At 37.4% G+C, this 17,580-nt stretch overlaps 2 protein-coding genes across 3 annotated transcripts; one reads left to right on the top strand and one right to left on the bottom strand.

The window, feature by feature from the left end:
• Nucleotides 1-450: 450 nt before the first annotated feature.
• LOC144634774 (dehydrogenase/reductase SDR family member 7-like) lies at nt 451-8,308 on the bottom strand. 2 transcript variants are annotated; one of them, XM_078493795.1, is made up of 7 exons: nt 8,003-8,308; nt 7,161-7,282; nt 6,237-6,429; nt 4,968-5,017; nt 4,240-4,356; nt 2,226-2,389; nt 451-1,420 (listed from the first exon to the last, which is right to left on the bottom strand). In XM_078493795.1, exons 1-7 carry the CDS (start codon nt 8,304-8,306, stop codon nt 1,387-1,389), a joined length of 984 nt encoding a protein of 327 aa, XP_078349921.1. In that variant the 5' UTR covers nt 8,307-8,308; the 3' UTR covers nt 451-1,386. The 2 variants fall into 2 exon arrangements, with proteins under 2 accessions (XP_078349921.1, XP_078349922.1); XM_078493796.1 differs by having other exon boundaries at nt 6,240-6,429.
• A 2,847-nt stretch (nt 8,309-11,155) lies between these two features.
• LOC144635667 (small cysteine-rich protein 5-like) lies at nt 11,156-13,189 on the top strand. Its single transcript, XM_078494751.1, has 4 exons — nt 11,156-11,334; nt 11,419-11,517; nt 11,675-11,798; nt 12,948-13,189. Exons 2-4 carry the CDS (start codon nt 11,424-11,426, stop codon nt 12,961-12,963), a joined length of 234 nt encoding a protein of 77 aa, XP_078350877.1. The 5' UTR covers nt 11,156-11,334; nt 11,419-11,423; the 3' UTR covers nt 12,964-13,189.
• The last annotated feature ends 4,391 nt before the right edge of the window (nt 13,190-17,580 follow it).

Raw genomic sequence — 17,580 nt, 5'->3', positions numbered from 1 at the left:
AAGAAACAAACAAGCCCCTCCCCCAATCAGAATCAAAGATGGTACATTGTGAAAATCACACGAAAAACGTAGTTTGGGGCTTTTATACTTATTCATCAACCACTTGTAACTAAACAGAAGTAACCCCCCCTCCCCCCCCCCCCTAAAGGTCTCGAAAAGAAATGTCCTCCCTCCCGCTTTGCGGGGGTGGGGGGTGTTAATAGAGCTTTTAAGGTAGTAAAAGAGAGGGCTATCCCTCGCCTCATCCCTCGCCTTGTTATTTCGACATGAAAATATGATTTAATAAACAACGAAAACAGTTGGAGCCATCTTAGGAACCTGCAAAACTTTCTTTTTACAAAAAGAACTGGCAAAAACGCTGTTGTCAAATCCATTAAATCATTCTTTAAGTCTCTAGACATGTGGACATTTTTTGCAACCAAACATCTGGAAGCAGAAACTGACCGATGCTTTGAAGATAAACTGTGTTTTATTAAAGAATTGACATCAAGTAATGCACCTGTCAATGCTAAGCCACAGGAGAGGGAGGCCGGGCATTTGAACTTAGCTGAGACTTTCTGTTCAAATGCCCAACCCCCGAGCATTTGTGGATGTTCGAAAGAGTCACTGAACTTCAATAAAATGTTGTAAGAAAGTCCACGAAAACGGTCAAAAGTCCCCACTACGGGCAAACGGGCAAACAACTGCTGTCAAATCCCCTGCTTATGCCCCCCCCCCCCCCCCAGCGGCTTAGCATTGATAGGTGCATAAGCTAACTGAATTAAAGTTACATGACCGTCAATAAAGTACACACCTTATAAAGCCAGGCAACATTCAGTGAATTTCATCAAGCGAGTGTAGTGTTTTACAGAACAAAAAAAATACCTTATATAAATTGTTACTTCGTTACTTTATAGTGAAATCCCCGGCCTTTTAAAAGCCAATTATGTGGATTATTATCTTACAATTATTATTATTTCAAAATTACTATCCAATCGGGAAAGAGCATTTACATACTACCAAAGATAACCAGATAATTTCGCCTTTACAACATCTCGACAAAAAGCTGCGAGGTCACTTAGTTACTGATCAGAAATCCGACCTAGCCTAACAGTCTCTTGTTTGACTCTCGTGTCTCGCTTTGACCCTCGCGTCTCGCGTCGGAACCTCTCGCCTCGTGTTTCACGCTTGCGTCTCGCGTTTGCCAATCGCGACTCGCGTCAAACGCTTGCGTCTTGCACTCGCGTCTCAGGCTCAATCTCTCTGTAAAGCAGGCTAACTGCTTGACATAACGGACGTACTGTCAACTGTTACTGCATCTTTCCACATTCAAATTATTAATTCATGTAGCGAGTCCACACAGAATGCTTGGTCCTCGGTACAATAATCCCGTCCTGTTGTCAGGTTTTACTTGTTTTTCCGGTTTTTCCTCTGAACCCACCTGCAAGGTGACAAGTCGTTTAAGCTACATTTAGCCACAGTTATGTGGGCCAAAATATAATTTCATTAATGTTATTAAGACGGAATCGGCCATTACTTTGAGTATTAATTGACAAAATTATGTACCAAAATTACTTACATCTTATTCCAAACTTCTGTGTTACTGTTTCAAATATTTTATCAAAAGGAGTCATTTCTAACAAATTCATTCCTTAAGGGAAAAACATTACGAGTAAAACTGAGTGCTGCTTGTCTTCTGTTAACGTGAAAAGTTCTAAGAGACGTACGTTTCAGGGGCGGATCCAGGATTTTTCTTAGGTGCACCACTAAGGAAATGGCGTAACTGACTCTTTTGAAGAATACCAGTTGTATTAGAAAGCTTCAGGTCATTTCTAGCCCCTGCGTTTAGTTACGAGTTGTACTACTTACAAAAAGACTGAGACATAAACGTACATAAACACAAACAGGGATGATACTTGAATCATCAACAAGTCATACCGGCCACTTAAAGTATTAGATAAACCTGACAGGCAGGAGACAACGTGGCCAGGTTACAGTCGCCGAGGTCCTGCCACTTGGGATTGTTAACCATGTTATCATTCACAATATTTGCTTCAGTGTTAGTTTACAGCGACCATCAAAAGCCCTATTGGGGAGTGGCCAATTAAGATGTATTTCTTATAAATATAAAGGCCTGCTTTAAGTCTCTTCGTAAGTCTTCCATCTGTCTGTACGGTCTGTACGGTCTGTCTGTCTGTCTGTCTGTCTGTCTGTCTGTCTTTTTTCGCACACATGCACCTTCTTACCAGTTTCCAATAAGTGGCATATACTGTGTAAGATATAAGTCAACTAATCGTCTTGGAATAGCAATCCACACTTCACTCAATTGGTTCACCATGGCAACAGTAATGAGATGCACACATCTTTCAGTTTTAATGGTAGTTGGAGGAAAACCTTGATCTCTACGAGTCTGTAAGATGAAACAAGAACATGTATGCAATGAAGCTTATTAAACTACTCCGTAATGCATTACTAGTGTTAGTTAGCTCTTCATTAGATAATACTTACTGAACTGCAACATTTGACTTGAGGGCATTTGATTTCTTGTAAAAAACTGGGCAATAATCACCCATGCATTACACACACATTATGGACCTACTTCTTGACTTCTACTACTTCACACTCAGTTCAATTATGGCAGACTACACTCACCCTTGCCCGGGGGAAGGGAGGGGAATTGGGTTCTAACCTCAAAACCCCAAATTGATGAAGTTATTCCTTCCCAGATTTCCAGATTAATGAAGTATTAATTCCTAACTTTAGCCTGTGTGTTGTGGTACACAACAGTCTGCATACCCTAAATCCGGCCTTTCATTTCTGCACAGGTTTCATGTTATTTTTCAGGGATGGCAGAACATTTTTCTAACTTGGGGGGGGGGGGGGAGGCTTAAGTGACTCTCCTATTAGTAAGACTTTACTTTTTCAGAAATATTGGGGGACCCCCCCCCCCCCCCCTAGCTGACTTGCTCCACCGTCCCTGATTTTTCCACAATGTTTAATGGGGGGGGGGGCCCCCCCCCCCTTTGCTTTAAAAAAAAAAAAAAAAAAAAAAAAAAAAAATTTAAAAAAAAAAAAAAAAAAACAAAAACCAAAAATAAAAAAAAAAATAAAAAAAAAAAAAGAAAAAAAAAAAAAAAAAAAAAATAAAAAACGCGCGGGCACTTCCCCCCCCCCGGTCTGGATAGGGTTAAGGTATGAAAACACTAATTAAACACCCAAAAAAAGGAAAAATGAAGATAGGAAACATAAAAATGTTACCCAAATAACTACATGTACCATATCACAAATGTAAGGTAGTGATGACAGCCAATAACTAGCCCACACTGCTAGAGCATACCGGGCGGGGCAACACTCAAACATAGAATCCAGAAACTGGAAACCAGAATCTGGAATCCAAAACCTGAATTCCAAATTCACAATTCCGGGTTCCAGGTTTCGGGTTCCAGTTTGGGTTCCATTCCAGTACCAGATTCTGGTTTCCAGCTCCCAGTTTTAGGGCTGCTCTGCCGCCCTTGCTTCTCCCTTCTCCATGACCTAGCAAGGAGTCCCCCTGGCTGAGAGGCTAGTCTATGGCAGGTTACTATGCAGCATTTTTCAGCATTTTGTCGGGTTAGCCTAACAGTTCACTGGTACCCATTCATACTCCTGGGTGGCAAGAGGCACTGTGAGGGTGAAGTGTCTTGCCTAAGAACACAACACAATGGTCCCACCAGCCCTCATCTCTGACTGCTTAATCTGGTGTCCAATACACCAACCACAGGTGATTCCACCTCCACTAATTATATTACTCTACCAATTAATATCGACTTATCCTGTAATAATTAAACAAAATTAAAATCCATAATTTATCCAGGCTTACATACAATGTATAGTGTCAATCATTGCTTTGGTCAGTGTATCTGCATTGTGGTATGAAATTGCATGAATTAGCCGATTTTCACAATTGCTAGCATGGTTGCTATACAGAATTTACTGTATATTGAATGTATATTTCTCAAAAAAAAAAAAAAAAAAAAAAATCCCCCCTTTTTAAAAAAAAAATTTAAAAAAAAAAAAAATATATAAAAAATTTATAAAAAAAAAAAAAAAAAAAAAAAAAAAAAAAAAAAAAAATTAAAAAAAAAACCCAAAATTTTAAAAAAAAGAGTACAGACAAATGTTCTGGGAGAGCTAGTCAAAATTCCATCCGCCTGGCTCAACAACATCTTGGACTTGTGTGCCTTAAGGATATTTGCAAGCTGCATTTTATCTAGCACATACCTGCAGATTCTCCCGAAAAGCATTTTTTAAAATGTTTGAATGAACTAAACCAGGGCAAACCATGGTGAAACCAACGTCCTTATCATGAACTTCCATGCGTAAAGTGTTGAAGTAACCCTATCAAACATTAAAAGCACGCCATCAATACCGTAATTTTTTTTAATTTAATTATATTTAGCTTTTAATTTTTTAATTAATTAATTTATTAATTGATATATAATTTTATTTATAATAAGACCCTAGGCCAGGGTCACTTCGTTTTGTTCATAGGTAAGACACTTTACTCTCATAGTGCCTCTCTTCACTCAGGTGCATAAATGGGTACGGGTGAATTTTATGCTTGGGGACAACCCTGCTATGGACTATGGTCCCGCAGCCAGAGGTAAGTAAGTTAGTAAGGGGTAAGTCACTTCGGGGCGCAGAGAGGCGCTGTACAGGCTATAAGTCACTCATGCTACTGAAACTGGGAAAAGCTTTTGCCTGATAGCTATAGGTCACTAGGCCCAAAATAATGTAGGCTTTTTTGGCAAGAAATGAGAAAAAAATATGAGCAAACCCAAGGAAAATGACTTTTTGTTCAAGATAGAGAATATTTCAAGATAAGAGAGCTCAAGAATATTGTGAGGCCCTACTGTAATACTTTAAAGGAGTAAAGAAGTATTACAAATAAATGAGAATTGCAGTTATTGATGAATTCATAAGATTTAAAATGTCAAATTGTATATTACCTGGAGAGCATGCTTCGAAGCTGTATATGCAGCAGTATTTGGACTTCCAACTGAAAAAAGTAAGGGGGGATATTTAAACACTGCAATTTACTTTTTTCCTATTATTTCACTGGCCAGCAGCTTGCTGTGTTGACATAATTCTCACAAAGAGGTGTGAAGTATTTATGGTTTTTTTGGGGGGCTTCATTTTCGAATTTCGCAAATTTAAAAAAATCGCGAAATTAAAGATCCGCAAAAATTATTTCAGGTGTTTTATATTGTATTTTTTATGTTAATTACGTATTTTTGGCCAAATTGCGAAAATAAAGTCCCGCAAAATATGGCTGTTCCTTTTTTTCGAAATTAAGTTCCTGCGAAAATAAGTAACAATAAGGTATTAAATTTTTGGCCAAAGCATTTATTTGATACCAAAAGCATGTGTGAGTGATCCTTTATAAATTAGGGTACATGTATTTCCCTCATGGTTGTCTATTAGGCGATTTCCAGTCTGTACTGTGCCACATCAGAGCTATCATCTTTTAAACAAGACACATTGCATGTTTTCACTTGATTGACAGATCAATCGAAAGATAAGCAATGTTCAAGAACAGGAACAAAGGAAAGTAACACACAAAACTGAAAACTGTGTACACCTGAATGTTTTTTTTTTTTTCTGAAGGACATTCTGTACTTGTAATTGTGATTAAGCGACCATTTTTATATTATAGCCAACAGATTTTGAAACCCAACCTGTACCTCACAAGCTGCACTGTACATGTGCAGTACTGCTCAAATGTAAGTTGACAGTCCCTCGAGCCTCGATCCTCGTTCCTCGAGACTCGATCCTCAAAACTCGGAAATTTCGAGTTTCGAGTCAAACATTTCGAGGTTTGAGTCTCGAGTCTCGAGTCGAGAAAAAAAAATGAGCTTGTCGCTTGAATGATTCCTCGAGAAATAAATTGCTCAAGCGGGCTGCACTCTCCGGCAAGTGTTATACACAGCCGAATCCAGTGTAACAACATGCACCTGGTCATTTTATATTTTGAACCATCAGGTGAACAAAAAGTAAGAAATAACGGGAGCTCGAAGCCGTCGATAGTGAATGAATTAAGGGCAAATTGAACCAGAAATAACCGAGTTGCCGGATCAACATGCAATCAGGCGTTCTAATGGGACAAACATGAAGCACATGTGTAATGTCACACATATGATCGTTTGTGCCATGATTTTGAATGCAAATATTAAACCTAAAAGTTCACTCTGTCATGTACCATTCATTGTTCAGCTTACCACATTTTCCAGACACACTGCTAAGGACAACAATTTGCCCATTTTTCCTTTCAACCATGCAAGGGAGAACGGCTTTAGTTAAAGAGATTGTCCCAAGAACATTAATGTTCATGACAAAAAGATCCACATCAAGATCACTGTCCACTACACAACCAAGCTGAAGAATGCCTGCATTGTTCACTAGAAAATCGATCTGCAAATAATTATGTAGAAAATAACATTGACTTCAACCAGAGGTAAATATGCTTCTGCTTCATTGGTATTTTAATTATCAATGATACATATGTAGTAAGATTAGATACTGGTCACATGTCATCCAGGCAACATTATGTTGTACATAATAGCGGAGCTTCCAGCAGCTCAAAGGGCTACAGAGCAAAGACCCATACCCATAGAAAAAAAAAACACTGAAATAGGAGAACCAGGCATTTCATTTTTCATGGTCATCCTGGCTAAGCAGCACGGTTCACGGGCGCATGCCCTCTATGACATACCTACCTCACTCAAAAATGATGGCCATAGTCTAGCAATCAGTAGGTTAACGTTAACGTTAACATCAGCTTACATTTTTGATGTTAGACATCCACATTATTTATTGTCAATTGACAGCTATCAAAACAAGGTATCCACTGACCAGTTTTCACATGACAATATCAGGGGCCGGTGTGAACTCATCATGGTGACCATTGTATTTTTTTTTAAGTTGTTGGCTGACCAGGTAATGGTTTTTCATTAAACCGTGGGCTCAAGTCATTTTTTTTTTTCAGTAAATTCAGATTTGAATAAAAGGGCAAAGTAAATAACAGAGGAGCTCTGCTTTTAGGCTTGGCTAAATCTTTTAAATATTGGCTATATTGGTTTGTTTGTTTGTTTCTAAATACCGGTAATTATAAAAAATTATGTAATTCATTTATTTTGTTGTACCTTGCCAAACTGTTTAAGAACTGCATCCACACAGCCTTTGTGTGATGAAAAGTCTGTAACATCCAGTGGTAGAACAAGAAAATCTTCTTCAAATGTTAATGGAAATATTTTACTTGCCAAACCTACAAAACAAAAAAAGAACAGAATAATTTTTTAGATTGATATAAAGTATAACTTTTAATTTTGGAGAAAAAAAAACAGTTGACCATGTTTATAAGCATGGTACATGTACATGTATAATGGTCACTAAGCCAATCAAAACTCTGGAAATACATTATCCGATACTCCAGTGCAATATATTTTTAATTCCCCCTTTCATTTCACTAGTCCAGCAATAAGCGAAAGCTCTGAATATGCACACTTGATGCATCAACCTCCCCTCCTCACCTCCCTCCTCACCTTCCCTCCCTTGACAGTAGAACCCCTCCTCTCCTCTGGAAATTGCAGTTTAGGGTCATACTTTCCCTTTAAATTTTTGGTCTTTATAGAACCCCCCCCCCCCCCCCCCCCCCCGCCCTTGGAATTTTCGATGACCCTCCTCGGAAGGCTATGGATATTTAGGAGTTAATAACACAACTCTAACGGATTTCTTTAGCGGTTGAGACATTTTCAGTGGATATCTTCTTAAGAGGTTTTAAAGAATGAAGGACCTGTCCTCAATGGGAGGAGGGTGGATTTTAAATGAATAACCCAACGCTCAGTGTCCAGTGCCACACAGCTGGGGGCTAGGGCATGCTGAAATATTGGACCACAAGTCCTTAGTAAAGCGACAAACTCCGAGCAAAAAAGGCTCCGCTGGGAGGAATTGGAGAAAACATAAAAATAACGGACACGATACTTACTTAAGCACTGTTCTTTCACCCTGTCTAACTCATCTTTTCTCCTTGCCGACAGCACCAGTTTACAGCCAAATTCGGCCAGTCTGTAGGCCAAATGTTCCCCAATGCCACTCGACGCTCCAGTTATCCACACTATCTTCCCTCGAAGTCTTTTGTCTGGTTTCTTCGCGAACTTCTCGTACAGATGTAGCACTGCATCGCAATCGGAAAAGTAAATCCTCACAATGTAAAATAAAAGGAAGAAAAAAAAAATTTCCAGAAACCCGACCATGATGGATCGCGAATCGCGATCACTCGACGCTCTCATCCCCAGGCCCCCTTTATATGAATTGCAGGAACCCGCAACGCTGGAACGCCTGGAACACACGAAAGCAACCCGGAGTAGTACACCTTTGAAAAAGCCAACCTTAGCTAAGCATATCCTTCAATAGCGACATAAAGAGCGTGTATACGCATAAGCATAATTTTGCAGACATTATCTTCCTTGTGGGCATTAGACCCAGGTGAGCCCGTGAGGGGCGTGGGGAGAAAACTCGTCGGCCACGGTGCCGAGTCGCTGGCCACGCTGACCGTATAGAGACTTGATCGAGTTCGGGAATTGCGAAAAAATCCTCTGGAGCCCAGGCTAAGTTCTGGAAGAACCGACGCTGAATCTTCTTGATTGCCATTGTTACCGCTTCGGAATATCCATCGTCAATTCTCAACGAGTATCGCTAGCTTGAATGGCACCTGGATTTATTTGTTATTCGTCATCGGTTTCCCTTATTGACTCCCCTAATAGTGTTTTTTTTTTTTTCTTTTTCTTTCTTTCTTTCTTTCTTTTTTGTGTGTATCTGTTCTCTTGCCGAACTGTAATTTATTTTCCTTTAATGCTAATGTTAACTGGCTGCCTGGCTCCACTAGCCCCTATGGTTATTCCAGGCAGCCAGTACTCTGCAAGAGTACATTAAAGGTTGTTGTAGTTGTTGTTTGTAGGAAGTGACAGCATTTTGCTACAAAGGTTTAACAGTATTGCGCTGTATTGTAACGGTATTTTCTTCTGTCAAAGATAAACAATCGGATTGAAATGAAAAATTGTAAACGTATGTTGAGTTATTACTTTACGGAATACAACTGAGAGAATATCAATAAAAACAGCAACAGGAATGTATTGCTCAGAACAAGTGCATTCACAAAATCAGAATATAACTGAAAAAAATTGAAAAGCAGAAATTTGATATAACGAAATAGAATAAAATTCCTTTCAGCTTTTAAGTTCTTGTCACCGAAGCAGTCCCCGTTGCAGCGGGTGTAAAATACTGAGCTTTGAATTGTTGGTTGTCATCCGGTGTTACAAAAACCGTTTCCGTACAAGGAAAGAATGTAGTAACAGAGAAGACAGAAATAATTGTTTTATCAAAATTATAGGTCTGTAGCGATTTTCAAACCCGAGTTATTACGAAAATAATTTTGAGAAAAATACACACATTTTAGGCGTATATCCCTCGCGCTCATTCTGGTAGTGTTCTTATTTAACACACTTAGCCGTACGTTCAGACTCATTAAAACTACCCTTTTCATTCAGCTTCATGATCACATTCGCAAACTGTTTGTTAAAACACACTGTGTTCAAAGTAAACTTCTTTGGGAACCAACGTAGGGATTAACAACTCTGCGTATACCTAGAGAAGCTGCTTTTCAGTTAAAGAGTGCTTTTCAGTCAAGAAGTCGAGAAATAGAAATAATGAAATGCCCTTAGGGTTATAGAAATAATATAATATAATGCGATATTTAAGTCCCTGAGAAACTCCTGTTCTGTGCCTAAGTTAGTCACGTAGTTTTCGTTTGACCTATGCTCTGAATGCATACCGGGTATAAAAAATAGTTCAATTGTTTTAAAATGTGGCCAATTTCAATCTGACTTTTAGTTTCCTTGTGGTCCTTTAAGGCTTTGCATTAAATACATATTCTATTTTGCCCGAGTACGAGCGGGAATATAACTACTCTAAGGGGCCCCCCCCCCCCCCCTTTTCCCCCCCCCCCTACATACCCCTTCTGGCAACTAAGCAATAGCAAAGCAATAGCGAGGCTCTGTTCAGTGTCTATTAAGGTAGGTAGACTTGGTTTGCATGTCGCCCGACTGAATTTGAAAGCTTGTCATGTCGCAATTTTGAACGGGGTGGCATGTCACTGTCGGAATTTTGTCATTTCATCCAGCAGGAGTTTTTCAGTTAATTTATTTTTTGCCAATTGAAAACGACGCGACCAACTTAGGAACAAAGCAGGAGTTTCTCGTGCATTTAAAAGAGCCTTTAAAATCAATTTCATTTTTTGACAGATTGAGAAACGACGTGATTATAAGCTTAAGAGCAGGTCTGGAGTTTTTATAACCCTAAAGGCATTTCATTCAGGAAATTTAAAATGAATTAATTTTTGACCTATGAATATTTTTTTCTGGTGACAAAATCAGTTCTCGATTTTTGATCCCTAAACATATTTTTCTGCCGACTAGAAATTTTGACTGATCAAATGTTTTTCGAGATAGTAAAGTTTGAGCTCGACGGGCCATCATTTTGGACTGTATCTCGAAAAATTTTGATCAGTAACTATTTCGGTTGGCCCGGAGGAATGACGAAATGGCACTAGTTTTGTGTTGGTTAGCTTCATCCCGGCTTGAGGCTGCCGAGGGGGTTTCAGGGACAAGGGAACATGGCCATTAACCTTTTTTGGGACATGGGAACGAAAGGAAAATAAAACTGGGAACACAGCGGGAACAAAAGCATATTTTAGGGAACAAGGAACACTAAAGTCGAAGAAATACTTTTAGGGAATATGGGAGCACAGGGAAAATTTTATTGGGACAAAACAATAGAATAATAATTATATAGATCCCCCTCGCAGGAACTCTGGTTTGCTTGCGGTTAGCTTTTATTTGTTGGTTAGGGCAATACTATACGTTACCTTAACCAACAAATAAAAGCTAATTAACCGCAATCGACCAAGGTTGGCAATCATTTTCTAAGAGACTTAGGTTAATCTTCCTGTTCATTTACAAAGAAACGTGATGTCCTTTAAACTACGTGTCGCTATTGCTATAATTGGCTCAAGATAGTTTTTATTTCAAGGAATTATTAAGTAGTGCTTATCTTTGTGGTTGCCAAGCCTTAGGCTGCTATTTCCTCCAACAAACGTTAAGGAAACGCTAATTTTATGAAGCACGTTTTCTAGGATATATAAGTAAGCTTTCTATCGAATGAGTTCAGTTAAAGTGTAGATGCTACGGCAATAGCAACTGTCCGGCTCTTCAGTCGTTATCTGTCAAGGTCAAGTCAAGTTTGGTGCGCGTGGTTACCAAAGTGAGTGCAGTCTCTATTTCTTTGTTTTCCTTGCATAGTTTTCGTTTTATGATGTCAATATTTTAGTTTTTTTTTCTGTTGCAGTAAACATGAACGCCAAGTTTCATGTGTGCTTGTTGCTGATTATTTTGGGGACCCTTACCGTGCAGGGTGCTGCCACCAAGAATCTTGCCAAACGCGGTGGTGAGTGTTCCTTGAAACCGATGACGAGAGGGTGCACGTGTTGTCAGAATTTTGCATTTTGACAAATGAGTTTTAGACAATTAAAATCAAATGTTGTGGTCCGGAGATGACTTCTATGTGATGGCTAACAAGTGAACAAATCTTTTCCTCTTGACAGCGACTTATTGTGATTGGCAGGTTCGCGCGACGTGTTGGCTCAAAACAGATCCTTGTCCACCATGCTACTATGACTGCAGAAACGTTTATTTTTGTAACTCGTCTACCAACAAATGCTGCTGCAGGTAGCAGGAATTTGGCGAATACTTAATTAAAGTTAATGATAGCATTATTAAACTATAATTAGAACTTGTTTGTCCACTTTTCTCGGGCTAAATGGGGCGGGAGAAAAGAATGCGACCAATTCGCTAAATATTTACACTTTTACCTGGCTTTGCTCAAGCTTTCACCTTTACTATTCTCGTTGTAATAAGAATTTATGGACGCAAGAATCTATAAATATTTACACACAATCCACAGGAACTGTTTGTAATTCTTAGTACGATTATTTATACTGCTTACGTCCGCACTGTCTGTCACTCGCGGCAGGGTTGTTCGAAAGCTGATTAACTTTGACCCAGGATTTAAAGTTGATCGCGGGTTCAATTTCTCTTATATGTGTGTTTCTATCGCTTATATTTGTAAAGTTTGAGATATCCGGCCCTATCCCCCACCCGGGGGCAAGGAACTAAGAGACGACAAAACTGGAGGACAGAAAAAAAAAGAAAGAAAACCCCACTGAAACGTTAAAAAAATGAAATCAAAATCCATGCTAATCCTGTGCTTCGAACAACCCGGCCCGGTTGTATAATTATATGTATGGCAGCCCCAAAAGCACAAAATCCTCTTGCAACAGACGATCGGCTAACTTTTTATGCACATAAAGGATAGATAGATAGATAGATAGATAGATAGATAGATAGATAGATAGATAGATAGATAGATAGATAGATAGATAGATAGATAGATAGATAGATAGATAGATAGATAGATAGATAGATAGATAGATAGATAGATAGATAGATAGATAGATAGATAGTTTAGATAGATAGATAGTTTATTCATATTTTTACATGACAGTCTAAAACTGAATTGCGTAAAAATTTACAAAGAGATAAATTGGAAGGGATAGAAAACACTTCCAATATGCTTAGCGAAAGGTTACGCAAAGTCAATACGAGCTTATTTGTCTGGCAGCTGTTCAAAAATGGAGGCTATTTTAAATGGTGTTGGTTATGTTGCCATACAAGAATATTTGTTTTGGACGTTAACATGTCTATGAAATTCTATGAAATTCCACGTACTCATATATTTATATACTAAAAAGACAACCAGTTAACCAGTTTTGCTCCATTTTCTTGCCCCATGGTAATTCTTTTTTTTTTCTTTTTCAGGAGATCTGTATGCTGAATCCATGAATTATAATTAATTAGTTCGAAATGTCGTGGCATATTTTCTCTATTTTTTATAGTAAATGGCCTTAATTTAGTAACAAAATAATCAGCGGATAAAATCAACCCTGGAGTAATTAAATGAATTCTGGGGATCTTAAGGCAGGACTAGTTGTAACCTGAACAAAACATTTACAAATAGTGTGCGAAGGGATTAAATAAAGGCTGAGTCATTCATGACCAAATATATGTGCCATTCGTCTCCACCCTTGCATTAATACTAAAAATGAAACCAGAATGTTATGAAGAAAAGAAAATCAAAGGCATCGATGGTTTTCTCTCTTAATAGAAGGGCACTGATTTCCACAGTTAAAGCTGGAACTAGCCGGGAGATAAACTAATATCACATCTTAAGTTAATGTAAAGCCAAAAAATGAAGAATAGGACGGTTGTATTCTCTATTCTGTTGTGGAATGTTTTGAGTAGGAAACTTTAAATGCACCAGGATCTCTGAGGTTTTCTTTCTTCTCAACTCAAGAAAACTTTATTTTCACAAGCGTTTCGTGACATCCCAAAAACGGCTGCGAAGGAGACTAAGTAAAGCCGTGAGCTGACATGCTTGACAGTGAGTCATTTACCGAAAAACCACTTTTTTTAATTGAAATCTTTGACTTGCTGTCCATACGTTGCTGATGCAACTGGGAAAAAAGCTGAACAATGATCATCTTAAACAGCGCCAGGCTGTACATTATTTGATCAAACAAATTACGTGACATACCGGCTTAATTAATGACGTCAGAGTATTGATATCCATATCGATATCGAACAAATAAGCCAGTATCGCTTCGGTATCGCGTATCGATAAAAAGAAAAACAACAAAACAAAACAAAAAAACTGGAATCGGCACATTCTTATATGTCAACAGAGTTATGACGCGTACGTATCTTTGCTTTTTGTTAACTTTATTTCATCCAAGAAGTAAACACGGCCGTCTCTTGTTTACATTGTCTGATTCAAACTAAAGAGATGGTTTCGGAGATTTGCGAACCCTTATCCGCATTTCGGAATTAACAAAATTTTTCGAATTCTTTCAAATGTTCTCTGAGGTTTGTATTAGCATAGATGTACCTGAACACGCGTGCCATTGCCTGTTTCTTAAGCGAATAAGAGTGAAAACTTGGGAGATCGAAAAAGTCGGTTTTGAAACCACAGTGGGCCCAATCTCCATGCATGAGCCCTGTTCCTTTATTTGCATATGTTATAATCTTGAGGAAATATAGGAGTTTGTATCAAATTGTGTGTTGTATTTTTTCTCATTTACCGGGTTTGGGTGTTATTTATTGCGATTTGAGCGAGAATAAACATCCTAGTTTTTCAAAACTCAACCAATATTAAGCGAAGCGAAAGATTGCGCAGACCGCAAAACTAAATTTAAAGCACAATTTTCAAAGGAAATAAAGATATTATTATTCATAACTTTATAATGCTTTTAATTTTACCATTTGGCATGAGCTAAGGTGTTCAAAATTTTCTCTTCATATGATTACAAAAATATACGGAAAATTATGAAACTAATTTACAACGATGTGTTGGTTGTGAAGCTGTAAGAGCTGGCGAACTGGTTTTAATTGTTATATTTATTATAAGCGGAACATATTTGCCCTAGAGCCCAGGTGACATGCACTACTTAATTAAACAAGTTCTCAAATTAAACAAAGAGCTATAAATTGCTTATAGCTTTACAAAAATTAAACAGAAAACCGTTTGACTATTTCTCCCGTTTTTTAACTGTGACTTTCAATTCACATTACTGCTCGAGTAGTTGTAAAATATTGCATGAATTTATAACGCTACTTCACAAAAAGTTTAAGACGGAATCCATCAGGAAATCGAGTAATATTAATTTAAGTTGGACAAAAAATCGAGTACCAGAATCATTTAAATCGTATTCGTTATCTTCTACCCTTAATAAAAGGTAAAGATGTAAGTAATTATCCTTGATAACACCAAAAATAATTTTTTAGCAGAGACTGAGAAAATAAATTTGATAGTTCACAAGTAATAACCATTTTGTAAAATCGTCTTTTAAGCGATTCAGTGGAATTCAGTGGAACTTCGAAATTTGTTTCCGATGTTTGGTGTTGTTAGAAACGATTTTTTTGGATAAGATATTTAAAGCAGTAACACAGAAGTTTGCAATAAGGTGTGAATAATTTTGGTACAACAACTTCTTATCAGAGCCAATTACACGAAACTTTGCTAAAGAAGGCATCTTGCCGCAGGCACCAGTCGCTCACTCAATACTTTTCTTATGCTATGCTTTTGGTATGCTTCTTTATCACAGTAAGTGACAAAAAGAAGCCAGAGAGGTGCCATTCAAGAGATACTAAAAAAAAACAACAATAATATTGGAAGCTACATTGCACACTGATGTTAAAGAAACAAAAGGATTTTAACACACTTAAATTTCTAAATTAACTCACAAGTAACTAACGTTTATAGGGATTTACGAAATCTATGGCAATCTATAAACAAAACTTTTATTTCAAACTTGCCAAAATTCAAGTTACGTTCTCTGTTGCAAAACGATGCTCTGTTTAAATTTGCTTGATCGATATTTTTCATTATAAGTCTCTGAAGAATGAAAACAGATAACATTAACGAATTAAACTACTGCATGGTAGACTTTTTTTCTTTCGGAATCTTTCCATAATTACGGCAATATCTTTCTTGGGCGTTGTCTTCTGCGCTATTCGAAACACAGAATTCAGTACGAATTTCAATCGTTACGACAGACGTCACAAAAAATGGCAAAACTACACTTTCAGACATTATTGACACACTTTCATTAATAAGCGTTAATTTCGTTGTTTGCGGATTATTTTCCTCCCCCTTGTCCCATATCAATAATTCTTGGGTCCAAATATGAACTCAACTATATTTTATACGCATTTTAAGGACAACAAAATAGGGGGATGGGGAATCAGTTGTTCACCGTAGTTTAGGTGCTTGACCTCTAAAAAGTTATCTTAATAGCTGTTTTGCCAAAGCCTTGGGCAAAAGACATTGAGACATTGTAGTGGATAGTGCAATTATTTAATTCTCTTTGAATATTTATGATTTAGAGCATAACTTTACGATGAGTATTTTTACTTTGTGCTTGAGGATTTCATAAATTGTAAGACAAGTATTTGCATTTGACCGCAGCGGTTTTGGCGGGCAATGCACGCGCATCATGTGTATGACCGCTGTGCAATAGGCTTGGATAAACATTGCTCTTTAATAGACCATATTCACTGATGTCACTAGAATGATTTTCATAATATAATGCAAATTATCCACTTTGTCTATGAGGGGTCAAGCTTTGATATAATGCCGTTTTTCGGAACATCGGCTGACGAAATAGTGAGCCGCACCACAAACACACTTGTTAGCCAAGCATTTAATGATTTTTATTAATAAGGTTGGTTTGAAAAAGTTGCTCGATAACTTGACTTTTTTATAAAGCGCTGAAATTGTGTAAAACGTAAGATATTTTTACCAGAATACCGAAACCAAAGCATGGTATGAAAAAAATATATTATCAGATATTATAAGAAGCCAGCTAAAATTTGTCGATTTAAGCTTATTTGTCCCCGCATATATAACGTGCCTTATTTGCATTATAAAGCGAAAACAAACATGGCGGTAATCAAAACAAGCCTGGGATTATCGAAATGCATCGCAGTTGTTAAAAAAAAAAGTTGAGTTAACTTTCCAGGCTTTGATTTTACAAGCCACTTTACATAGATATTTAAATTACTTACCGTTTGTAGTTTTTTTTTTTAATTGACCGATTTTTCTAAAGAAATTATTATCCGTTGTTTTGATGCTTTTGTTTTACCATATAGCATGAGCTAAGGTGTTCGAAATTTTCTCTTTAAATGATTACAAAACAAACGGTAAGTTAAGAAATCAAATTTACAGGGATGTGTTCGTTGTGGACCCTCAAGAGCTGGTGTACTGATTCTAAGTCTTTTATTTTTTTCGTGTTCTATATTTGCATAAAGCCCAGGTGACATGTACTAAGACTAGTTTCTCAAAATAAACAATAAGCTCTATTTTTAAACTGAAAAATGTTTGACTATTTCTCCCATTTTTTAACTGTGACTTTCAATTCACATTACTGCTCGATTAGTTGTAAAATATTGCATGAATTTATACCGCCACTTCACCAAAAACTTTAAACATTATTTTGTTTCATGACAACTCGCTAAATTGAAATCACCCGCGGTGAGTGAAATTGTTGTTTTGAATTGTATAACACCGGGAGATGTATAGTTAGAGTTTGCATTATTGATTTTCTGACTGCGTTATCGGGTTTAACTGCATTGAACCTGGAGAAAAACTTTCGCATGTTGCTGTAACGTGACCGTTACTTCGTTTTTACACCACTTCATTCACTAATAATTTCTTATTTTTCCAAAACGTTTCTGTGCAGGTGTGAATATTGAACGACGCTTACGGTGTTCATTTTTACTCAACGAGAATGGAAAACAAATTAAAGAATTTAACTCTTGTCGCTTACAGTTTATAATTTAGGTTATTTTTATCATTTTTAGGGAAAGTTTAAAACTAAACAAAGCATAAAATTGA

The sequence above is a fragment of the Oculina patagonica genome, chromosome 13 (genome assembly GCF_052425735.1).
Source record: "Oculina patagonica isolate OP01 chromosome 13, crgOcupat, whole genome shotgun sequence".
In the NCBI taxonomy this organism is placed as follows: domain Eukaryota; kingdom Metazoa; phylum Cnidaria; class Anthozoa; order Scleractinia; family Oculinidae; genus Oculina; species Oculina patagonica.
The sequence above is the reverse complement of the archived record's forward strand: the minus strand, read 5'-3'. Positions and strand labels throughout refer to the sequence as shown.